The sequence below is a fragment of the Poromitra crassiceps genome (genome assembly GCF_964638095.1).
Source record: "Poromitra crassiceps genome assembly, chromosome: 10".
Lineage (NCBI taxonomy): Eukaryota > Metazoa > Chordata > Actinopteri > Beryciformes > Melamphaidae > Poromitra > Poromitra crassiceps.
This window is the reverse complement of record NC_139631.1, coordinates 55345337-55365089: the sequence shown is the minus strand read 5'-3', so window position 1 is coordinate 55365089 and position 19753 is coordinate 55345337. Positions and strand designations below refer to the sequence as shown.

General features: G+C 42.0%; 1 protein-coding gene across 1 annotated transcript in view; it reads right to left on the bottom strand.

Moving 5' to 3' along the window:
• Positions 1–120: 120 nt before the first annotated feature.
• Positions 121–19753, bottom strand: part of pdzd2 (PDZ domain containing 2) — a gene marked incomplete at its 5' end in the record, with an annotated part of 174875 nt that continues 155242 nt past the window's right edge. Inside the window, 3 exons of the mRNA XM_083645507.1 lie at positions 121–1724; positions 9362–9496; positions 11358–11628. Coding sequence (XP_083501633.1) covers positions 1558–1724; positions 9362–9496; positions 11358–11628 — 573 coding nt within the window. The 3' untranslated portion in view covers positions 121–1557. The remainder of the gene's footprint in view (positions 1725–9361; positions 9497–11357; positions 11629–19753) is intronic.

Below are 19753 nucleotides of genomic sequence, written 5' to 3'. Positions count from 1 at the left end.
TGCGGATAACAGCATAACTTGTTGCCAGCAAGGCAACAAGTTAGCAAGGCAGCAAATTATTTCACACAAATTCACATTGTTTTTAAATGTTTTTATTTCAGAACCACAGCCTAGGTAGGCTATAGACTATGGGGCTTGGCTATTTCTTGCAGCTTTTACACTACAGTAACATTGATAAAATAATTATAAACTAAAATAAAACAATTACAAAACTTGAACTTGACCACTGCATTTGCATGATTATTTTTATCCATTTTTAAAAGTATAATTCATCAAGTAGCAATACTCTTATTCTTGCAAGCCAATATTGAATAGAAAATAATGACAACATAGCACAACGTGCTGTAATAAAAAATAGGCTGGAGCTTTGGGTTCATGTTGCCAAGGTTTTCTCTCCCTTTGAGAGCAGAGCGCAAAAGAGTGGCTGGAGCCAGCCTGGCTGGTTATAGCGACCCTAATTGGCGACCGACGCCGAATGTGTCTTTTTGTTACTGCGGTTACGACAGCTTGAAAAGAGGAAGATAATCCGTTGCTGTCCGACCTGGTGAATGCATGGCTGTGTTTAGTGAGCTGGAGCTGCTGATGCGGATACAGGAGAGCTGAGTGCGGAGCGGCTTGGAGACCCCTCAGTCTGCTGCGCGCGCTCCAGATGCACCAAAGGGCAGCGACGAGTCGACTATAGCCTCTGACTTCAGTTATTGTTGTTTGCACTAATGACTGTCCTCATGTTTTTGGGGAACATCCTGTCGAAAAAGCGAGTCTAACTGTTGAGGCATACAGTCTGACCAGAAGCAGGGAAAAAACCTATTCCCACCGAAGATAAAAATGATTGGGCAGAAGAGGGGACATAAAAGCGTGGGGAGAATTCCCCCCATCCACTACATAAGATTGTGAAAATGGGGGTAACTCAATTTTGATAAGGAAAAAATAAAGTCAGATAGAACCTTTTACATCTAAACAATGGGCAGAAACAGTGATGTCGTCCAATAAGGGATGTGTTTGAAAGGCAAGTGGGGGCTTCCAATTATTTAGAAAATAGTCACATTTCAAGAGCGTAGAGTGCATAAATGTAGGTTAATACTTCGTTAAACGTCTATTTCCCCCAATAGTCGATGTCAACATTCAGTGCCATAGCAAGCTAGCATCAAAACTAACACTGCAACAGCAGTCCTTTTGATCTTTTTGGCTTTATACAAAAAGTAAGTAATTACTGGTGATGGCATGATTGTCTTCAGAGTTTCAGAGTAAAGCTGTACTAAGAAAACAGGGCTCTACCCTTTCCATGTAGATCGCAACCAATCCTGCTTTGTACACTACAACAGTAGTGCCTCAAATCCCATCTGAGTTATTTTAGCAGTAAAACATAATAATCTCAAGTGGACTCCATAAAAAAGGATATCAAAAGTGGAAAAAGTCTGTTTAATCTTCATACTGTATATACCATGACTGGCTAGTTCATTTCACTGCGGTCCTGGGTCCATCTCCTAGTTCATCACACTGAGGTCCTGGGTCCATCTCCTAGTTCACACTGAGGTCCTGGGTCCATGTCCTAGTTTATCACACTGAGGTCCTGGGTTTGCGGATGAGGAGGCAGGTGGGCCCTTGGTCAGCAGCTTTGATGATGTTCCAGGCATCGTAGTGCATTAGGCCCTCCAGAGAGTGCCCATTGACAGCCAGGACCTCGTCACCTACATCGATGACCATGGAGAGCTCTGCAGCACCTCCTATTGTAGGGCAAATAGAAGTAGAAGGGATTAAGATGTTACCTAAAATATAGTACAATGGATAGAGGCAGATTTTCTCATTTGAAGAGTTTGTGGCATTTTCTGTACTATGATTAATTAATTAAAAAGAAAAAACATGGAAAAGCTGCTCATATTGGAACACAAAGCCTACTCTGCAGAGGTCTGAAGTCAACTTTGTGCCAGACTTTGAAATACAATACAGTAGTATTGTAGCCTCCAAGAACTGATTACTCCACAAACCTCCACCCACACCCTCAGATCTACCAACAGCTTGCTCCTCCAAGCCCCCAGTACCAAACTCCGCATCCTGGGGGCAGTGGTGTATGAAGTACTCGAAATCCAAACTTGAGTAAAAGCAGTGCCACTGCTGGCCATTTGGGTGCCCTAAGAGTAAATCTTTCATTGCGTTCCCCCGTTCGTAGAGTTTTAAGTAATAGTAATAGTAACAGTAATATACCAGTTATGAGAAAAGAGAGAAAACAAATGGTAGCTAGCTAGCCTCCTAGCCTCGCAAATGGGGAGCTCCGCACCACAATACCCAGAGTGCCTTGTGGTAGTGTTTACTTACTGTCGTCTCCTGCTAGTGACGTCATTAGTATATGACAGCTAGTTAGCTGTTTGCTAGCTAACGATGTTCGCTAGCTGCCTACCAAAATGGAAACATTAGCATTAACTAATGTTAGCACAAGCATTAGCCAAAGTTAGCTAGCTAACTGTCGTTACATTCAAAAAGAAGCAATGTGAGACAAAAAATGGTTAGATGCTGCCACTCCGACGTTCTGCCACTCCGAAATATCGGCACTCAGAAAGGGGGTCTATATTCCCCGTTTTTCACTAACCTCTCCCAGCCCCCACGCCAAACCTAACCTCCCCCCATGCCTAAACCTAACCTCCCCCAGACCCTAACCCAAAACCTAACCTCTCCCACCCCCACGCCTAAACCTAAGGTCGGCATTGCGGCTTCTAAGGTGAACGACCGCCAGTCCGAATAATGGAAGTTAACGTTCGGAGTGGCAGGGCTTCGGAAAGGCAGAGGAACCCCGAGACAAACTGTGAACTATGATCAAATCTGTTTATTTAGCGTAGCGTAGCGTAACTCTGTAGCTCTAGATTTCAGTTTACCTAGGACACAGCACTGGCAATATTTTCAATTAAGGCTTGTGAAAAGATTGTGAAAATGGCATTACTTGTGAAAACTTTTAGTTCAATTAATACCCCTCCGCCTCACTCGGATCTACTGAGCAACATAATAAGAACATTTGGTCTGGTCACGAAGCATCACACTATTATTCCATGACTTTCAACCAAGCTCACAAAGGGAACTGGGCATTAAAACGGGTCTGGGAACATGATTTACATTGTTCATTTAATGAGAAGGAATGGGACAGAATATGTCAGAACTCAAAGAAAATGTCTAGGGATATTAGAATTAGATTAATTCAATTTAAAATAATCAGTTCATAAGAAAGAAGAAGTTCATAAGAAAATCTGTGATATTGTGAAGCTTGATTTTTCTTTTTGTGCTAGACTTTACGTTTTGGGCGACCCCTCACTGCTCGCCCATTGTAAGGGTGAGGTAGCAGACTGGATCCAGACTAGTATTATGGTGGGGAGGCAAATAATAATGAGGGGGTGGAAAACAACAGGGGGACCCTCCATGCAGGAATGGCTGATTGAACTGGGAAGGGTGGCGTCCTATGAACATCTGTCCTATAGACCAAATCAGCGGGATGTTTACATTTACTTCCGGGTACCCCTGGGTCCACACATTATAATGGCGGTGAACGGCACAAACTGACGTGTTGAAGACAAAAACAGACAAAGAAGACAAAAATGGTTCGTCCGTGTTGTGTTGTTGTTTAATATCATTCATAACAACACTTTCACTAACGTTAGTGGAGACCAGTAGCCTGTACTACGAAGCTAGTTTAATGCCTTATCCGAGTAAGTTTGAGTTTAAACCTGGTTTAGCCGTACTACAAAGCAAGTTAACTTTCAATCACCATGGCAACTGACGCTGCAAAGCTAACCTGGTCGCGACCAGGTTAGCTTCAGAGGATAAGATCAAAATCCATGACAGACCCATATAATCGGCTCTCTGGAGTCACTCACCGTTCATATAAGATCGCCATATGAAAAATAGATTGCAGTCAACTGAGAATATAACAAGAAAAACATTTGTGGCTCTGTAGGCTACATAATTAAATTAAGCCTACTTACCACTTTATGTCTTAACAGCTCAACGATGCGTGGAGAAATATGATCACTATTAATCACCGCGGCGCATATCATGAATGGACCCTCAAATGGAGTGAGGGTGATATTCTCCTACATGCCAGAAAAGCCTATACATATAATATAGATATGGGATAAATATGGATAGCCCCAGCAGTTTTCTCTTTTATAGTAGGCTATTAGGCTTTATACTAGGCTATTTTATATATGAATTATTCGATCAGTGCAACCACGCACATGAGTGATAGAGATCATTATTCATTGAGCATGCGTTTCTAAATCTATGGTCTAAATAGGCTTACAGATTGTGGAAATGTATAGACTGAGATTACACATTTACATGTGTTGCTGCTGCCTGTATCAATGCAGCTGTATCAATCGCTGATCAAAGTAAATCAAATGACTGATGTGAATACAAGCTGCTGCCTTAGACAGCCCTTCAGCAGACTATCCAACGCGGATTTTCATTCTGACATTAAATCGCGGATACATTAAATATCCGCTAAAACTCTGATCATGCACTGCGCTTCATTGAACGAGGAAATGGGTGTGGGCGTGGATAAACTCAGCTGTTCATAATGTGATTGGCTGGCGCACCTCTTTCGCGTGGACGCGCGCCTGTGCACGAGCGAAAAACGTGCGCGTGCACAGGCAGATCCCAGGTCCACTTACCTAGTAAAAAACCAGCGTCGTAGTATCAGTTAACTAGATAGCTTTGATCCTGTTCAGTCAAACCAGATCAAAGGGACTTATCGCGGATCTGTTAAACTAGTTTCGTAGTACAGGGCTCAGACTAGCTTATTTACCTGTTGGACCAGACCAGAGTAGACTTGACGCTAAATTAAATTAACGTGGCGTCGGTAGCTCTGTCTGTAACGTTAACGAGTCTGCTCTCGCCGAGAAGAGCCTGGTGACGCGAGGTTACGAGTCTGCAAAAAAACAGCGAGTTTGACAGACAAACAAACATTATTAGCTAGCTAACACTACATAAAACAAACACAGAAGAAAGGCTAGATACGTCGGACAAGCATGTTTACCAACCGTTTAACCATTTAAATTGAAAGTAGTCGGCCGAAAACAACGGGAGGGTTTGACAGCATTTATTTGACAACACGCACATTTAAACCTGCCGCCTTCCCCAAGTGGTACCCGGAAGTAAATTTGTTTACATGGTGACGTCACGGTGATTTGGTCTATTGAGGGTATGCATGTGATGTCACAGAGGCAGAAGTCACTGTGGGGTCACGCCCACTGAGTCACAGCAAGACTGAGCTTGAATGCAGTAATCAGCCTAGATAAGTGACACCTGCTGCTCAGGGAGGAATTTGACACTCATTTTGACACTCGTTCCCGATTGAGGGGGCGTGTTCCAGTGGGTGTGCATCAGAGATGCTCACAAGTCATTTTTTACAAGTCCAAGTCAAGTCTCAAGTCTTTGAGCTCAAGTCCAAGTTAAGTCTCAAGTCTTTGAGGCGCAAGTCCAAGTCAAGTCTCAAGTCTTTGGTCACAAGTCCAAGTCAAGTCTCAAGTTTCTTATGGATGAGCATTCTATCATCTGCTGCATGCAATCCGGTCTGCTTAGAACACTGCAGCTAAAACTAAGGAATTCAAAGCATGTACTGTATTATCACCACTCCTTATATTAGCATACAGTATCAGCATTGATTGGATGACATCAGAAGATATTTCCTTAAAGGATGGGTTTACCGATGGGGAATATGAATATATATTAATTCTTAAAAAATCTTAAATTTCAAATCCGTTGAAATTTTTGAAATTGCTTGTTCACAGCCAGAGAAAAAAAAAAAAAAAAAAAAAAAAAATTGGGCCAGGTGACGCGTTTCGCGTCGAAACGCGTCACCTGGCCCATTTTTTTTTTTTTTTTTTTTTTTTTTTCAGTATTCATATTCCCCATCGGTAAACCCATCCTTTAATGTTAATGCACCAAAAAAAAAAAAAAAAAAATTGTTCACAAGTCCCAAACCTCAAGTCCAAGTCAAGTCTCAAGTCTTTGAGGACGAGTCTCAAGTCAAGTCTCAAGTCACTGTGGGTGAGACTTAAGTGCGACTCAAGTCCAAGTCCCAAGTCCAAGTCCCCATCTCTGGTGTGCATACCCTCTATAGGATGCATAACAGACTGGAGGTCTTCACCTTGAAATGGGGGACATACCTGGCTACTAATGTAGCGTAGGACACTTTATTATAGGAAAGGACTCTGGACTGATTGAGAGCTACCGACTGTATGATGTAAGATTCAAAAAGTGTATGTGCCTTTTTCTTTTGTCGTTTTTGTTTTATCTATCTGTATTTTCTTTTAAATTATTTATTATGTTTGATGTACTATGTCTAATGTTGGGGATTGTTGTTAAAATAATAAAAAAACTTTAAATCATAAAAAAAAACTCTGTAGCTCTAGGAAGTGACCAACCATAACAATTTGCCCCCAGCAGCTGGCTACCGCTACCTTCTTCTTCTTTTTGGTTTGCCCCTATTTATCCTGCTACCACCATTTCCAAATTCCCAGCAAAGAAATTGAAGGAAGTGTTGTTACAGAGATTTTAGCATGTCACAGCCTCAGTGGAGCCTCCCCCCACTTCCACCAGCAGCGCCAGGATCAGCGTTGTCGGAAATGGCCCAATGCACAACCTCAAAGCCCTGGCCTGAACAATATCGAGCTTAGCCAGTGTAGATTTGGCTGCTGACCCATAGGGCAAACACCCATAATCAAATATAGTTCTTATCATAGCCTTATAAATCGTCAACATTGTGCTCCTATAGGCTACCTTCCACAAGGCTTCCTGTTACTCACACATAGAATTAAACAACATAGACCACACCACACTAACGTTAGCGGTTTGTTTGTCACCAAGCCTGGACATTGTTCAGCAACTGCGTCGGCTCTGTGCAGGGATTTCTGGATAACAGCCATTTAAATTTGAGTTGTTTATTCCTTTCTATATTGCCATACTTGGTAACAGTTTTATAAAAGCAATAGTTCACTTCAGGCCGTGATATATGCTCATTATACCACACCTAAGGGTCTTTTCGCCCGACGCCATAAAGCACGACCCTTAAGTGTGCTATAATGTGCATATACCACGGCATGTCGTGATCTATTGCTTAAATATAGAATGTTATTGTTCTTGAATAATCAGGTACCTGTAGTGATGTGCACAAATTAATATTTGAATGACAAAGGCCTAATTGTTTGTCGATTGTTGTATTCTTTCTTTTGTCATTGTTGCAGAACCACAGGAAATATGCAAAATGCTGTATAAATAAATGTTTGTTAAACCTAAGGGATTGGGCCTACTTTGACGAGGTTAAGAATAATATGTGATGGATGGCTTGCCCGGCTGGTGTCCCATGGACCCCTTGCGCGGGACCTTATGACCTTAAGCACCTTATGTGGCTGATAGCACCACGTTGTATTGTTGAATGTCAATGATGTATGTACATGTATGTGTTTTTTTTCTTTCTTTTCCTGTGTCTGAGCCTGTTTGTCTTGTTCGTATATTGTTCTATAATTTTTTTTTAATCAAATATGAAAAAAAATTACGGATTGGACTGGGCTCTCGTTCTTGAGACTTGACTGTCGCACCATAGTGGTGTGGGTTTGAACCCCCTTTCTGAACTTTATTACAATTGCGATTGACATAACTTGCAAACTAGGGGCGCTGATTCGCCAAAACTGCTTGCTTGCAGGCTACCAAATTTCTTCAGATTTTACCTTGTAACTAAGATGCTTAGGGGAAATGTAGTGGAGTAAAAGTGAAAGTTGACATAAATATATATACCGTACTCAAGTAAAGTACAGATACTCAGAAAAAAAAGATTGCTTTGTTACATCACACCATAGCCCCATAATGTTCAGCTGTTCTCTGTTCCTCTGCAATCCACACTGAATCAGCGTCACACATCGTCCCATAAGGAAATTTGGCAACTCAAGTGGTTAAAACGCTCTCCTATGTCCGATCGCAGATGTTAAAAATTATATTCTTGCATGAAACAACCATTTAAAAGCAGTCTTTCCACAGCCTGTGCTGGAGAGGAGAAGGGTCCCAGTGCTGACAGGAACCTTGGGAGTTTGAGTATTTCATGACATGTTTTGCTTCCCAGGTGCACTGGATTTGATCACTGTGCCACCGTATGCATGTGACTGCAATGTTGTTTGCTTGCTGCGTGCAATCGGTGCACCATGATAGTAAGATCAAACACACCCTGCTGTAAATTCTGTAAATTTCATGTAAATGCTTATTTAACTCCGACAGTAAATTCATGTAAATCCACTGCCTATTTAACGCCTATTTAACTCAGTCTGTAAATTCAACGTAAATTCTTATTTATTATCCACGGAACACTTCACCACTCATGTACATATTGTATATAATTACTCGATTTGATTGCACTTGCAACTTTGTGATTGTCTTTAGTTATCTTCCTACTTCTTATCTCTGTATATTGATGTGACCGCTACGCTGCATACAGACACTAAGACAAATTCCTCGTATGTAACTTGCATACTGTGGCAATAAAAGTGATTCTGATTGTTTCACGCAGGAAGATTCAAGATTCAAGATTTTTATTGTCACTCTGTTGTACAAGTACGCACGTGTGAAATTCTTATGCTGTGGGCTCCATTACAGACAAGGTGCAGTAGGTAAATAGTGCAAAATCACAGCAAACAACAAATAGACAATAAGGCAACAGTTAAATAGGGCAAACAATGTAAACAGTGTATGTGGAGGGCAATTAAGGCAACAGTAAACTAGGAAAGGTAATAAAGTATAAGTGAGAAAGTATTAAAATAGAATAAGATTGAATAAATATGAAAAGTAAATATGAAAAGTGTTCACAGTGTCCATGAGTGTCTGCTTGTCAGTGGATTTTATTTTTATTTATTTTTTGTCACTTAAATTTTTATTGAGGAATATAATTTTAACACTCCCGGCTATAACTGGCTTCCGTAAGGAGATTATTATATCTTCGGATCTGCGATCGGACATCAGAGACGGGTAGGAGAGCATTTTAACCATATGCGTCGCCCAATATCCTTATGGGACAATGTGTGACGCTGATTCAGAGTGGATCGCAGAGGAATGCTTCTTTTCTTGGCACAGATAGGGAGAAGGGTCTGGATGAGATTTATTTTTATTTTTTAGATAAGCTACAAATAACATTTAAAATTATACATTTTGTGTGGATGCATGGATTGCTATGACTGCCCACGAGATCTTAGAAAATGTGTGCTCTAAGGCCAGTTTGTCTCTCAAGTCATTGTGAACGTCATATTGCAATACGCACTGACTGGTGGTCCTAGATCAGTATTTGGCTTTCTGCATACTGGTACAGCTTTCTATGAGAGTTCCATCTAAAATTCACCTTTAAAGATGTGTTTGACATTAAGTGGCCTGTCTCCATGGGCTGAGGCTTTGCCCCCCTCCAGACTGAAGCCCAGGCCAGCAGAGGTCTTCTGAAGCTCCACGGTTAAAACGCCATCTGGACCTACATTCACCACTGAGAAATATACAATTAATTACATTTTAAGTATGGAAATGGCTTTTTTTTAAGCACAACACTTCTCACATAGTGAGTGAATACCATAAGGTTTATTGTCAGATGTGGAGGGAAGGCGGATTTGAGCTCAAATCCAAGGCCGCCATTTCCCCGATTCCAATGTACAAATATGCTTATAACACTTGTGCACTTCTTCTAACATACAGAATATACCATAAGGTAATTTTTTTTATGGCTATCTTGAAATTGAGGCCAAATCTGACTTCCCTCCACATCTGACAATAGACCTCATGGTATTCACTCACTATGTGAGAAATTTAATGCTTCTTTGAAAAAATGCACAATTGTTATAAGCACATTTGTATATTCCGGAGAAATGGCGGCCATCTTGGAATTGAGGCCAAATCTGACTTCCCTCCACATCTAAAAATAAACCTTGTGGTATTCACTCACTATGTTAGAAATGTTGTGCTTCTTTGACAAAATGCACAATTCCTGTATTTTTGGGAGCTTATTCAAGATACTCAAAATACATGTAAATAAATTAAAATCTAAATAAATAAAGGGAGGAAAGGGAATTTTTCTCTGGACTCTGGATGCTCTTGATGTGTTTGTTTATATCTGAGTTTAATGTCGATATAAAGGACTCTGGATGCTCTTGATGTGTTTGTTTATATCTGAGTTTAATGTCGATATAAAGGACTCTGGATGCTCTTGATGTGTTTGTTTATATCTGAGTTTAATGTCGATATAAAGGACTCTGGATGCTCTTGATGTGTGGAATTCGTTTGTGGCAACATTTCAGAAAGAAATTGGATCGCAATTGGTGCTGCGGCTCCCTGCATTCACTCAGCCGAGGCTGCCTGCACTGAGCCGAGGCAGGTTTCCTGTTTGCGGCTGCAGCCAGCCCAGTGATCGAGTTTTGAAATGTGTGTTTCAACATTCCAACCCAGTGATCCTTAGTATCGACATTAAAGGAAGACATTCACATATTTTTTGTAAGTTTTGGTTAGCTATTTTGCGACTATTTTAACATAGACAGTATGGGCGCCCTCTTCTAAGCTACTGTAGGAACAGTCGCAGAAGCACCAGCCAGCCAGCATGGATCTGCATTCTCCAAGCAGGTCTGTGTAAAAAGCATTTAACACTGAAACGTGACTATGGAGCTATAAAATAAATTATTTTTGGACACCCGACCCAGCGAAAACCAAAATGGAATAGTTAAATATCCAGATTATGAAGCAACCCAATTGCCAGAATAAAATGTAAAAAAACAGAATATTATGTACAATATCAACGTACATTTGCATAGGCCCTAGCCTACTATAATGTTATAATCATGTTTTCCAGTGACTCCTGAGCAAACCAATCAACTAATAAAATAGTATAATTTAAATATTAATCAATAATTCAATCAATAATTTAATTGATTAATTTCTGGTAATATACTGTACAATATGATGACAAAATAGTGTATCTATGAGAAACCGAGTGGTGCCCCATTTCCTATAGGCGATTGTTTTTAACCCCTACCCCTTGTGGCTCTGTTTTGAAGGGCAAGGGGGAAAAGGGGCACTCAAAAACTAGGGGTAGGGGTAAAAATAAGAATTGGGATTGGGCCTAAATCTTTATGTCAGTGTTGGTTACAGTATTTACTCAAAGTTTTACAGTTGACATCAAGAATATATTCACAGATTATTGAAGAAGGTAACATTAACAGAATTAAAACATAAAGCCAATAGTTATGAGACAGATGTTCAGTAGCAGAAGCCCTACTGCAGTGGGACTTAAACTACTTTTTATTCATCACAACCATTGGCAACTTTGTCCATATTTCCACAGATATAACCCTGGTCCTCACCTGCTCCAGCCTCCACAGACTTCTCCTTGGCAGGGAAGATCCTCCTTGGGTGGCCGCTCATGTCATGTCTGTCAAAGACACTTAATTCACTGTCCTTGCCTCTTCGGATGACTACTAAGGCTTGGCTAGACAGCCTAGCTTGATGTAGGCAAGACAGAGTCTCTCCATGGGTTTTGCCCTCCAGATTTGTGCCATTTATGGATAAAATGCTGTCCCCTCTCTGGATAGTGGCTTCAAGGCTAGCTACACCTTTGGTGAAGACCCGATGAACCTGGGAGCGATGGGATTTGTTTAGTGCAGTGTAAATTTTAATGCATGTCTTCTGTGTACTATATAGCAGGTAAACTCACATATTCAAGATTCAATTTAATAGCCATAGTGAGTAATTGCAAATGCAATGTCTCATTTGCAGATTGCAAATGAGGAATTTGACTTAGTGCAAACTGTACACATAGATGGAGCAAAAACAGAAAACAATCTCAAATTAGAAATAGACGCATGAAAAGTCAATGTTCATGGTATTCATGCACAGAGTAAGCCTACCGAGTAAAACGTTTTTGCATTAATTTAACTCATTGAGTGCCAGCCACTTTTGGAGAACGGACGCTCCCAGTGCCAGAGTTTCAGAGCGTTTTCAGTGATTTCTCGAGGCCCACAGAATATTGTGTGATATTACTATGTAAACACCGAACACGCACAAAGAACGAGGAGACTCTATTGTATCATCAGCAAAAAAAAGTTTATTGATACCATTTTCCGTTCTTTAGTTATCAGCCGGAGAAGATAGGTTGTTTTCAGCAAAAACAGACGTTTCAAATTAGAAGCTGAGATATTCAGCCTTTTGTGAAATGAAGCATTTCAAGCACATTCACTGACTCTGAAGCTAATATTTTCTGATGTTGTGACGTGGTGTAGTTGTGTGGTGCCCTGCGTGCCCCACCCCCCTCTCCCCCCCCTCAGCTGCAAACTCCTCCCCACACTAACACACAGCCTAACACGCACCCAGCATCTATTTTCGGAGCGCTCCGTTTTTGTGCGCCGGCTCCCAGCGCGACACCGAAAAGCCAAACCGGACTGCTGAGAATGGTTTGGCCCTTCGGCGTCGGGTGCTGTTTTTCTGGCGGCTAATCGTGTGGAGAAACTATGCAGCAGAGACAGAGGGGCTCAGTTGTGGGCGCGGATTGACTGCTGTTCGCAGCTAATGTTAGCTCCAGCCAGAGCAATCTATATGGCTCTGGCTGCAGCATGCATCGGTTTCTCTTTCATCACAGCTTTTTCCTGCTGTTTTCCTGACCTTTCTCTAATCTGGAGAGCACTGTCGCCACCTAATGGGTCCGTAAAATAGGTTATACACCTTCAATAGCTCCAATATTTGTACAGGAGATGCCTGAGGCTTTGATCCACGTCCCACCGTCAAAAAATGCATTTGACGCCGATCGACGTCATTGGCACTCAACGTTACTATTTGATTTGACGCCGATCGACGTCATTGGCACTCAATGAGTTAAGGACGGTGGTACAGTTTTAGAGCTACGCATGTGCAAAGTGGGGTCAGTTTTAGTATGCATGCGTGAGTTTAACCTCCGTGAAACTAACCATAATCAACCACAATAAGTAAACTCCCTTCCGATTAGCCTTAAAAAATAAAAGACAATGTTTTTCTTTGCAATAGACACCTATATATATATTTTTTTTTAATATTATTTATGAGAAAAGCCATCAGTGTGAATGAGCCAGGCGAGCAGTGGCCAAACACTGATGTTAGCTGTAGCTAGATAGCAAAGTCCACATTAGCAAGCAAGCTAAAGTTTGGTACGTTTATTATTTAGCTAACCAGGGGCACGAGATCCCGGGGTACGGCTGGCTGTCTGTACCCCGGGAGGGGTGTTTAAATGTGGGCCAGCAAGGTCTGGCCGGTGGATAACATAGGTCCCTGGAGGATGGTAGGAGTACCAGGACCACAACATTTAGATTGGAATACCAGGGGCAAAAGGTCCTGGCGGGGTGGGGGTCTGTGTGTAGCCTGGGGAGGGGTGCTTAATAGTGGGTTCCAGATTCCTGGAAGTTGGGTGGCTGCCAGAGGTGGTCTTCCTCAGAGAAGGGGGCTCTAATGTCCCATTTCCACTGCTGGTATTATGCCTACCCCAGACTAGAGGATTTTCAAATCCTTGAAGATTATACAAATCTTGAGAGCCCACACACTACAGGACAGAGAGAGCCAATTTTTTTACATTTCAATCTTGGGACACACACACAATCGCGTCTGTTCAAACGCAACCCCACACACTAGAAGATTATGCCCAAGATTCACCTTGGAAGCAGGGCTCGACGTTAACTTTTAAAAGTGGTTGCCGGAGGGGCAACCTGGCAAGAGCTTTTGGTTGCCCGAATAAAAATATGGTTGGCCAATTTTAGTCGCCTTATATTTTGAGTAATTAAGATACTATGCAGTCATAAGCCGGCTTAATAATGACGATGTGACAGAAAAGTATAATAGTCTATAGTATATAGTATAATAGGCCTATTCAGTGTGCGCACCGGGTGTAGTAGTAGTAATAATGATAATAATAATAATAATAATAATAATAATACATTTGTGTCATTTCGTTTTCTAAACAAATCTTATTTTTTGTTTTTATAATGCATTTGCACTGAAAGGATTTGTTTAACTAATATTTGTGAACTTTCATTTCCATATATTTTTAACAGTTATTGTTCATATTGTGCTTAATTTATTAATTAAAAGCGTTATTGATAATGAAGTAGCCTATGCCTCCTCATGTTCATTCAGGGATACTATGATGACAGTGGTTTGGGGCCCCCACTCTGATGTTGCATAGGGCCCCAAAAGGCCCAGAAGCGGCCCTGCAATCCCTCTCTCTCTCAGCCCGTATGACAGGCTGACAGGCAGACAGGGATGCAAATCATTCCTCAGCACATATACGCGGTGGTAAAACGTTTTTGAAGGATGTCCTGGTCGAGGTGTATGTTATTGTTGTAGGCTTGTTGTAGGCTACATGCTTTGCAGTATAGCATTCGTTTTCCTTCCCGTTCAAAGACGCACGGGTATTTCAACTCGATGACAATTTCCTCGTCCTTTGTTTCTGTGCGGGGCTGCGGGCGGACGCGGACCAGATTATTTTGCGAAAAACTGTAATGGAAACACAGCTACTACTGGCTCTCTGCTCAAGATGCAATCGCCTGTCGAGTTGTAAATATCTAACATGTTAGATATGCCCGATTCACAATCGGGAAGAGGCAGTCTTCCCGATTGTGAATCTTTGAACCCCACACACTACGGGATAATTTGGGAAGATTATCTGCCCGACGCGGCTCAAATCGGGAGCACCCCCGAGAAAATCGGGAGGGGGGAATCTTGGCCCCGCCCGGCTCGACTCACATTTTTATAGTACCGTAATTTCCGGACTATAAGCCGCGGCTTTTTTCCCGTTTTTTGGCCCTGCGGCTTATATAACGGTGCGGCTTATCTATGGATTTTTTCAGAAAAAAAAAAAAAAAAATACAAATAAAATCTCTCTTTTTTTAGCACTCTTTCTAACTATAAATCCACTTCTGTTTTAATTTCCTCTCTTGCCCTCTTTTCACCACACCGCGGACACTGTGTGCACTGTAAAAATAAACAAAGGTGGTGTTGTGTTATGTTGTTTTGTTGAAATGTTACGGTAATACGGTAAATGGGAGCTTCCTCAAACAGCCATCTCTTTCCCGACAATCCCCTCTGTGCGTGACCCCTTACATATGGTAATTACGGTAAGCAAATGGCCACTCGGCCAACAACTCCCTCCCCCGACTACCAGGAGAAAATCACAAACTTCGGCGAATTCACACAAAGGAAGATCAAGGAATGCCTTTGACGTTCGACCTGCCACTCACTCGGACTGTTAACAAGAAAGGTGAATCGTCGATCACATTGAGAACCACTGGGCACGAGAGAACGAATTTCACTGAGTGCTACGTCAAGCGCCCTGGAGGATTCTTTCACCAAAAAAAAGCTTTGCTCGTTCTCGACAGCATGAGGGCTCATATAACAGATTCCGTGAAAGCAGCCATCAAGACCACAAACTCCATTCGGGTTCCGAAAGGCTGGACTGCTGCGTGATGATGACGCCGGCACAGCTGGGCGTCTTCAGAGGCTGTTCGATTCCGACACCGACAGTGACGAAGAGGAGTTCCTTGGTTTTGAGAGTGACAACGAAGGAGAGAGGAGAGTGGTTGACGAAGCCACCCTGAACCTGTTCGTTTCCGACACTGAAGTTGAGGACTTTGCTGGTTTCAGTACGGAGGAAGAAGAGGAAGACGAGGATTAGTGACTTGACTTTGACTCTGACTCTGTTTTTGACGCTGCACCTTCACCTAAAAGATGAAGACAAGGATTACGGTACCTGGTTTGATTGTTGACAGCACCTTTTGTTGAAATGTTAATAAATGGGAGCTTCCCCAAACAGCCATCTCTTTCCCGACATTCCTCTCTGTGCACGAACCCTTACATATGGTAATTAAACATCAAAACACCCGCGGCTTATAGTCCGGTGCGGCTTATATATGTAAAAAACAGTCAATTTTGCTGCTGCGGCTTATATACCGGTGCGCCTTATAGTCCGGAAATTACGGTATTCCACCGGTCAAAAACCGGGACAGCCCGGGTTGAGTCGTGCTACTTCTAGTACCACCTCTGTCGAGGTTCCAGGGCTGTGGCCCCAGTACCATATGGTGATGTGAAAACACTGCAGATGACTGATTGGTCAGGCAGAATCAGGCAGAATTCGCCCCAGGGAATGTAATCAACGTTGGGGGAATTAGTCTCGCTTGCCAGTCTCACTCTGGTCTACAGTAGCAGGGAAAATGACTCTGTTATCTTACAACCATCCACCGAAAGTACCAAGCAGGCCTGCTTTATTGCACAATCCAAATCTTCATCAAAACTTGCCATTTTCAGCGTGTAGTAATGCTAGCTTGCTAGATAGCGTTGTTGTTGTTTCACAGCGGCGGAGGCATTTTAGAGCGACACACAGGGAGCGCTCCGACTGAAATGGTCGGAGCTGGTCAGAGCCAATGGCAGAGCTTGCAGGGACTGGAAAGGGATTTCCTTCCGCTGCCGACTGAAATGGTCGGCATCAATGGTAGAGCTTAGACTGCAGCCTGCTTCCAGGCAGTCAGAGAACGCTTTCACACATGTTTGGAATTCAGGAGTTATCTAGAGGCCATGCGGATGGCTGTAATGTGTGAATGTGTGCATGTGGCTCATGCGCGCTCCCGCGGAGCCTCTTCCTAGCCGCAGGGAAGTCTTGGGCTCAGGGTACACACAGGGGCGGATTGTCCCCCCCCTCCAGAGCTCCGTGAAGTAGTCAGCTCGTGAGTGCATGAGGACAGAGACATCGCGACAGATTATTATTATATAAATAGTCGATGTGAATGAGCGAGCAAAAAACACATGCCAGCTCAAACCTGCTCCGTGTGTGACAGCCAGGGATCGCGGAACCGCCCGGGCCACCCGGGCCGCGGCCCGGGTACTTTTCAGTTCCCCAAAAAAAAAAAAAAAAAAATTTTTTTTTTTTTTTTTTTTTAGATTTTTTTTTTTTTTTTTTTACAATTAAACCTCATTTACTTATTACACTCGACTGGTTGTTTTTCAGATGTGATGTGAATCTAAAGTGAACTAAACAAGTCAGATCCACCATAAATGTTTTTCAGTAGATGCTGTGATGTAGCCACAAGAAAGGTGCAATATTAATGTTTTTCAGGAGATGGCGATGTTGCTAGCTATAGGTTCTAAACAAGAAATGTGGTTCAAATGTTTACAGTAGTTTTCCTTTCTTGCTGCACTACAATGTTACAATGCTGTGAGACAGGCCCGGCGTTGGAGGGGGGCCTGACCGGGCCGGGCCCCCCCATTCCCTAAACTGGCCCCCCCCATTCAATTTTTTTTTTTTTTTTTTTGTGTGTGCTAAAAACGTTTTTCCGTTTTTCTGTTTTAAAGTTTAAAACGGAATCTGGCTGTCATTAGGCATTGATTAACTGAATGCTATTGCTAACTGTTACTTTGAACCTCCATTTGCAATGATTCTGGCTGGATATTAATTAACTATTGTAAATTTGTCACAATGAATGCAATTTGTGCACAATGTGTAAATACATTTAATATTAATTGTTTAGGCCTATTTGTAAAGTCACAACACATTAGAGATGTGTGTAGTTCCTCATAGATTTAGCCTCTTCCTTTTGCTCTCAAATGCACCAGTTTGACGAATTTTACTTTAAAATGTACAAAATCTTCTTCCGGGGGAGAATCCCCCCGGACCCCCCTTGGCCCCCCCAAGCTAGGGGCAGGCCCCCTCTGTAATTTGGTTCTGGTGTGAGACGGAGCTAAACACAAAAGATGCAATATTAATAGTTTTTCATGAGATACTCAGTATTTAATATTAATACTAATACTAATAATAGAAAAGGAGAAGATACTGAATAATGACATCACAACAGTATAATCCTAATGTTAATTTAAAATTAAATATTCTTCTAAATATGGATAAAAGTCCAAAAAACATAAAATTTTCTTCGGCGCTGCCGAGATTCCATTCCTTACAGCACCCCCCCCGACGGGGGGACACGCCCCCCCGACACGCCCCCCGGCCCCCCCAAGTTCAGATGCGTTCCGCTATCCCTGGTGACAGCCAACATGTTGCTGGATTGCTGGATTGAAAGGCTCATGGCTCTGATCTGATTTCATGTCTGCTTCGCACAGCACACACATTTAATAAGCATTTTTGGACGCGAGGGTCGTCCCGCTTCCCAGTATTGGACATCGCTAGGTAGGGTATCTGGATCTGGTTGCGTTCATGTCTTTGATTTAACGTGTACACAGCGTTTATTAAGATTCAATGGCAGAACCGCAAATGCCAAGTAGCGTCAAGTCAGGCAGTATAAAACGAAAACTTCCGGGTATAACCTTCGCAATAATGGCAATTAAATAAAGTAAATGCACGTGTAATGTTTTTTTGTGTGTGTTTCGAAAGATACAGAACGGAGATAAACTGGAAGAATATCTGCTCCCTTCGAAAAGTCAATTTTAACCCGTAGTGAGTCGACATTCTAATTTTTTGTTACTAAGTAATACAACATTTATTTTATTTTGAAGGTAAAAACGTCTAGCTTCCTGTATTCTGTATAATTCTAGTAGGTTGGATGCATTTTAGGACTGAACATAGCAAAGACCTGTTTTGTTTGTAGTGCTTGCGACTCGAGGAAATCGATGCATCTGGGCGTGAGTTGTAGGGTTGTTTAATTAATTACTTACTAACGTTATGCGCAAACGATTATATGCCGTGAACGTTAGGCAGTTATCGCCCATTATGTATTTTTCGTTTTCACAAGTCGTGTGGTCATGCCCAAATTCCCCCACCCCCGCCCCCTCCCCCTCCCCCTCTCTACTTTACAAACTCTGCGGAGGTGCTACTCATGTGTGAAAGCAACATGCCTCATGTGTGAAAGGGTACACTTCACGTATCATCCGGGGCAGGCTCAGTGGGGGGCAACCCTCACCTGATCCGGAGTTCATGTGTGAAAATAACAAGACTAGGGGAGAATTGTCTGTCAACATCGGTCATGAAACATACAAACATTCAATCATCCTAAAGACACTAATGCACACAAGCATATATAATATCATATACGCTGCTTTAAATGTGTAATTAGTTGAAAGTTTGTAACATTATAGGACGTTTTATACAGTTGGAAACCCAAAGTTGCTTATAATCAGTGGACTTGGCAACTCTGACTTGCGCATGCGTACGTCAAGACCTGTGCCAACCTTGTCTAGACCTGTACCGACTTCACGCATGCGTACATCTAAAACTGTACCCCTGCATCGTAGGTCTGTGAATCTTCACTGGCCTCATGATTCGATTCGATTACGATTCAGAGGGCTACGATTCGATTCGATTACGATTATCGATGCATCTCGATGCATCTTTTCCCCAATACATGATTTCTTTTTTCTCACTTTCTTTTTTGCATTGTATTATGATCCATAATTAAAATAAACAACTGCATGTACTTCCATTATATTTTATTTGATTATTAAATTATTATTATTATTATTATTATTATTTTTAATAATCGATTTTTGACATTTGTGAATCGATGCAGAATCGTGCACGTCTGCATCACGATGCATCTTATAATCGATTATTTTTGACACCCCTACTGCATCGCTCTCCGGCTCTGCAATTCAATTCAATTGTCCAGAAAATACCTCCGGCGCCACCTTCCTCTTCAAGAACTGAACTACATCAGTGAGTTTATTATGAGGTTCGTCAGGTATTGACTGCTGTGTTGATGTCTATGTATTGACACCATTCACTGTGTTTGCTTTGCATTGT